We start from the raw sequence: 6,000 nt of genomic DNA, 5'->3' as shown, positions 1-6,000 counted from the left end.
GTTTTGGGCTACACCCATCCAATGATGAATCGGTCCCAGCTGTTCTATCTAGGACACTCACCCTGGTTTTGTTTGCCCTAGTCATTGCTTGCTTCTTTAGTTGACTCTGTAAGCTAGTGCTAAATACAATACAGCCACTTCTCCAGATGATGATGTGAAATCTTTGTACTGTTCTATGCTAGGAGATAATTACCTTGTAAGTAGGCAGCTGATGCAGTTGTCTGACTCAGGTCCAGTGCACTTCTGACAGGATGCTTCACACAACTGACATTCTTGGGAATCATCAAGATATTCCCCTGGTAGAAAAAATTTTTTTTATTTCAGACCAACATCTCACAACTGAAAAAAAAAAAAGAAAGGAAAAGAAAACACCTAGCCAGGCTGAAAAAAAGGAAAGGAATTAGATCTATTTTGAATTACTGAAATGAGCACATTTCCCTGTGGCATCAGGAAAACAAGTACTGGCTCCCTTGGGGAACCAGGATACTCAGACTTGGTAGTTTCTAGTGCTTATTAATCTAGCTTTTTATTTACTATTTTTTTCCCATGTGAATTTGACAGAGAATGATTCTTGTTGTTCTTGTTAATGTTATTTATTTTGCATCATTTGAACTGGTGAGATTCTTTAAGATTCACCATGGAAAGTTCCATCAAAACCAGTGCTACCAAGGAGTATTCATTACATAATGTCTTTAGGTGCAGCTGCAACATGAGCCTGATTGTAAGCTGCAGCATAAAGAGTGTGCTGTCATGGGTGGGGGTATGTTACATGAGGAGATGGACTTGAGCAATCTTCTCTTAGTCAGAGACATGTTGGTGCTTCCTAAAACTCTAGCTGTAGCGCATTTTGCCCCGTCCCAAGCTGCTGATGGAAGATTCCATACAAAATGGTATACAAATACAATACAATAAGATTCCATACAAATGGACCTAGGTTCTCATTTAGGCTGAATCAAAACTTAGTGCCAAAGTGCATATTTGGACTTGAAAAAAAAATTTGGACTGTTACCTTAAAACTGAGATAAAGATATAAACATTTCTAGATCACGAATACACTAGTTCTACTATAGTGCTGAAGTGTAAAGTTTGCCTCTTTATTTACTGAATATTAAGTAAAACACTGGTACAAATGGTAAGCTGCTTTATATTCTTAGAGCAGAGATATTAATTTGGTAAGTATGAATATATACTGTATCTGTGTGCATCATCATGTGAGAACAGTAAATCAATATATCATACAGTTTTATAAAGCTCAAGATTGGTCTTTTATGTCAGTTTGTTTTGGGAAAATTTATTGTAATTGAGTCTATATATTTAGAGAATTGGCTGTTCCTTCATTTTTGAGTAATGGAAGAGGCTGGGCAAAATGTCCTATATAATACATAAACCCTGCAGTTTCTATGGATACTTCAATATGGAGAAACTCTTTCCACTTGTATTGCTGCTGGAAACCCCAGATTTGGCAAATACAGTGAACTTCAGGACTAAAAATACAAGTGTGGAATGACTCGGTTTTGGCTCTCAGTTTTAATGAGCTCCTTATATTTGAAGAGCAAAGGCACTGTACAAGCAGCTACTGGTATCAATTTAAAACAATTTCTGGAAGAAAAAGTTTCTAAAATACCACAAATTGTGTTCTCTGTTCATTGTGTTTTTTACTACATATTAAACTGTATTAACAAATCTTTTAATGGTTGAAACCACAGGTGTGAGATATGAGCTAGGATAGTACTTCCATGCTTAAGGGAATGGGAATAGTATAGTTATAAAAGCATACCAACTGGAATATCAAGCCAACTGTGGGTGAAACCTAAGGTACCCAAAATGTAGGCAAAGATATAGTTTTCTTTTTGTAAAGGTTTGTGTGGCTCCTGAAGAAAGGGAATAAAAGACAAGCCAAAAGCCCGTGACAGAACCATATAAAACATGAAGGCAGTCCTTCCCAGAGGCTGTTTCGGGATCAGTGCTGACTGGGAAGAAGTTCAGAACCGGGAGAAAAGGAACGGTCTCCTGATGAGATCAGGGAAACAAAAATCTTTGTATGCATACACGTTCATACATTTTTATAGTTCTCATTATCCGAAGAGCATTTTGTATGTGTATATATATATTATATATGTTTACATACGTTTAGGTAATCCCATGCATGCTCATATAGGCCAAATCATGTAAACTGACTAGTTCAATAGAACTAGTGTAGCATTTCTGAATCGCAAAGCTGCATCTTGTATGACTGATTATAAAGGACTAAAAATGAAAACATTAGAAAAGCTGTTAGACGCAGAATTCAGCAGGACTCTGAATGTTTCTACATATTACTCAGATAACTTGTTGTATTGATGCATATCTATCACTTTCTAGAAAAAAATAATGTGATCTACTGTCTTGTAGTTTTTCAGACCACTACAGATTTGGTTACTGTAACCCTATTGAGTCTTTCTGATATGTATTTAGAGGATATAACATGGAAACCCAGGTTCCCAAATGCCTTATGAGATTTAATACATAATTTGGTCATGGTTTAGGAATAGTACTCCCCAATTCAGTGCCCCCACTGAGACTCTCCCAAACCAGACTCTACTTGCTCACTCCCCTTTCTTCCCCTCTCCCTTCGCATTCCAGGGATGAAGTTGAGAGCTGGAGGCACAAAAAGGTGAAAATCACGGGTTGAGATAAGAACAACTTACTGGAAACAGCAATAAGATAAGAAAACCAACAGTAACAGCAATAATATTAATAACAAAACATATAAGAAAAAGAAATAATTTAAATGTAAAAAGGTAAACCAGTTCCAGACTTTCTAACCCACCATGCTTTCTCCTCCCACAGGAAATGGTGAAGAAAGTCCCTTACCCCCACCCCTCACAAGTGATGTGAGATGGTATTGAATAAAATTAGGGTCTAGTCATTCCCCTTTCCTGGCTACTGTAAAAAATTAACCCTGTCCTGACTGAATCTAGGACAAATTTCGTCTATCTATCTATCTATCTATCTATCTATCTATCTATCTATCTATCTATCATCTATCTATCTGTCTATCTGTCTATCTGTCTATATCTATGTATATGTATATGACACACACATATTTTGACAATAACACAACCATGAAAAAATGCAGTATCTACACACACAAACATACACATACATTTGGACCATAACAAAACTATGAAAAAATGCAATATCTGGAAAGATTTCCTGCTGCAGGACTTGTGGCTCCGTGGTTTATACTATTTGTTTTACATCTCCAGGAAATCTGTCAGGGTGACTTTATTATATAATTGCATCTCTGATGTTGTTCTGTAATACGTATTAGAAAACCTTTCTGTTTCTCTAGTCTTTCAGTTTATTTGCCCGCACTACCTGTTTGCTTATCCATTGGGCCTGAGCTACTAATTCAAACACCTCAGCTATGCGTGATTAAATCCTTCTCACATGGTAGACATGCTTAGTTTGAAAAGGTTTCAGTTATTTCTTTGTTACGCCTTTCATTCGAAGTGCTGTAATTAATTTCATCTGTGTGGAATAGTGCCAAGAAGATCAGTTCTGCACTTACTTTATGCTCTAAGCTGGAGCATTTTAAAGCATAAAATTGTGCACCAGAAAATACTTGCATGTTGGGCCTCCTGAATTGCAAGTCACATCTAGAACTGTAGATCTGCTATTGAACATTAATGAAATAGTTTTCAGTGGATATTCAGAGAGTTAACACTGAAATTTGACAAAAAAGACTTAACACTGAAATTTGAAAAAGAAGACTTAAAATACTCCACAGGGCAGTTTAAACATCTGCTAGAATTCCCTGTGAGCAATTTATTTCTTTACAAATCTTGCTAGATAAGGAATGATTAAGCAAGCCTCAACCTTTTTTTAATCTTTTTTTTTCTGTCTTAAAATTCTTTATCTGTCAAACATACCTAATGGAGGGATGCTCTCAGAAATGTGTCTTAGGTGTGCTTTCAATCAGGCAATGCTCATCAGTTACTTTGGATCATCCCATATTTATCCTTAATTTCTTTTTCAACTCTGTTACCTTGACATCTTGACAAAAAATATTTCTCACCTTGATAAAAAAAAGGAATGAAGATGCTGTGGAAATAAGGATTTGTTAAACAACATGATTCCTGATAATGCAAAGATTTTAATGTACAATTTTTTGTCCACTGTGTTTAACTCCACATGTGGGCTACATCAGGTTGCAGGCTGTGCCTTTAACTGCATACAAGAGCCCCAAACTTAGCACTGAGCTCCTATCCATTGAATGTGATATGTTCTAGAATGAGGCAAGCACTATTATCTCCCATTAAGAAACCCAGTAAGATCATCAAATTAGGGTGCAATAGGAAACTAGAACCTGTCTCTCTTGAGTCCCAGTCTAGAGCACTGTCATAGTTGCTATGCCTTTGCATAAGCAGTATCAACCGTACCTTTATCTTGTCACTATTTCTCTCTTGCTTTCCAAAAGCTGTGTAATTCATTGACAGCACAGGATATTTCAGGAGACCAGTTAAATGAATATCCTTGTAAGTTATGCCTGGAGATACGGACTTTTATGTGCTGGCTCTCATAAATCTTTGTCTCTTGTTGTCTCCCAGTGACACTTAGACACTGCAAGTCATGTTATTTCCCCACTTTTCTTGATCAAAACTTCACTTATATCTGATATTAATTTGATTATCTTCTATAGCATTTCTGCAGTGGCTTTTCTTTTATAATAAATAGAAAAATTACTTTATTTGCTCTGTTTTCCTTGTTTACTTTCATGGGAACCTAGATATGGATTTTATACTTGGGTTTTTTGCATGTAATCTTATAGATTATAAAGTTTTGACAGAGCAGATAAACAAAAAGTGATCAGAATTGTTTTTCGTCAATTAGCTGCTAGAGCTGAAAGAAATTGGTCTTAGAGAGTGCTCTGCTTTTTTCATGTTTGGCCTTGATACGTTTTATTTTGTCTGGCTTGTGGGATCAGCTCCTTGAGTTTTCTGAAGAAACACTTATCCATAAAGCTTAAGTACATAACTAAGACTAACTTGCACATAGCAATACATTAAAGTTCACCCTGAGGATTCTTTAGTTTAAAGTTACTCCTCTGCTTAGCCCAAAGTCTTAAGTGTTTGATAGACTACAGCTCTCTGAAAGAAATCTTGCCATAATCTCCATGTCCTAACATTTTCAAGATGAAGACATTTCCTTTACCCCCAGATTTGGCAGTCATACAAAATTGGAGCCTGGTTTCCAGTTATTTGTCTAGCTTCAGTTTTCAGTTTCCTGATAATTATTCTCCTCCCCTTAGTCATTTTACACAATGACCAAATTTCTGTCTCCCTATTTGGATGTGCAGAGGGGACAAAGAAGATACTCTTCATGGGCAAAACATTTAGATGTTATAATTTGAGGTGATGAGAGTGATTCCGGCTGGGAAATCTTCTTTTCAGAAGTACCCTAAGAAGTGATGAACGATAAGGCTGAAAATAGGATGTTGACTCCTAAGTCACTAAACCTTCCCCTTGTGCCAAGAGACAATGCAGAACCTTGAAAAGGGTTGCCCACCTCTTCCCTGAACTGCTGTGTGCTGAGTGTGATATTAGGATGAAAGGTCCTTTTGTTACAGGACTAGCTGAGATCACACAGAGGCTCGGGTCAGCATTAATCATGACTGGCAGTAGTGAGAAAATTACCTTTATTAACTACTACACTATCTTACACATCCCTCTATTATTTTCCCTGCAGAATAAAAATAGTTATATTAGTCAAAGCTACCTTATTTTTTTCTGACAAAAAGTGATTTTTCTCTCTCTTCATTCTGCACATTTCTTTGCTCACTTCTACGTAATATTAATAAATTGTTTTTAGAAACACATTGAAGAGCCAGAGCCCTCAGGGGTATTGAATAGGCATAAACAGACTCCAGAAAGACATTTTTTAGCATTTAAAAAAGTCAGCTTTAAATCTCCATTCGTACTAATTCTTTAGGCATTTAAAAATTTGCTTTAAAATTCC

General features: G+C 36.4%; 1 protein-coding gene and 1 long non-coding RNA gene across 6 annotated transcripts in view; both read right to left on the bottom strand.

Annotated features, from left to right (window-relative positions):
* The window catches only part of LOC113956405, a 1,582-nt gene extending 1,400 nt beyond the window's left edge, over positions 1 to 182 (bottom strand). The window contains exon 1 of the long non-coding RNA XR_003530839.1: positions 62 to 182. This is a non-coding gene — a long non-coding RNA (uncharacterized LOC113956405). The remainder of the gene's footprint in view (positions 1 to 61) is intronic.
* PCSK5 (proprotein convertase subtilisin/kexin type 5) overlaps positions 1 to 6,000 on the bottom strand; it is a 257,241-nt gene that overhangs the window by 55,168 nt on the left and 196,073 nt on the right. For all 5 annotated transcript variants that reach the window (XM_027662913.1, XM_027662918.1, XM_027662916.1 and 2 more), the window contains one exon: positions 194 to 296. In XM_027662913.1, the coding sequence (XP_027518714.1) occupies positions 194 to 296 (103 nt within the window). The remainder of the gene's footprint in view (positions 1 to 193; positions 297 to 6,000) is intronic.

Source organism: Corapipo altera, unplaced genomic scaffold, assembly GCF_003945725.1.
Source record: "Corapipo altera isolate COAL_440 unplaced genomic scaffold, ASM394572v1 61167, whole genome shotgun sequence".
In the NCBI taxonomy this organism is placed as follows: Eukaryota; Metazoa; Chordata; class Aves; order Passeriformes; family Pipridae; genus Corapipo; species Corapipo altera.
The sequence above is the reverse complement of the archived record's forward strand: the minus strand, read 5'-3'. Positions and strand labels throughout refer to the sequence as shown.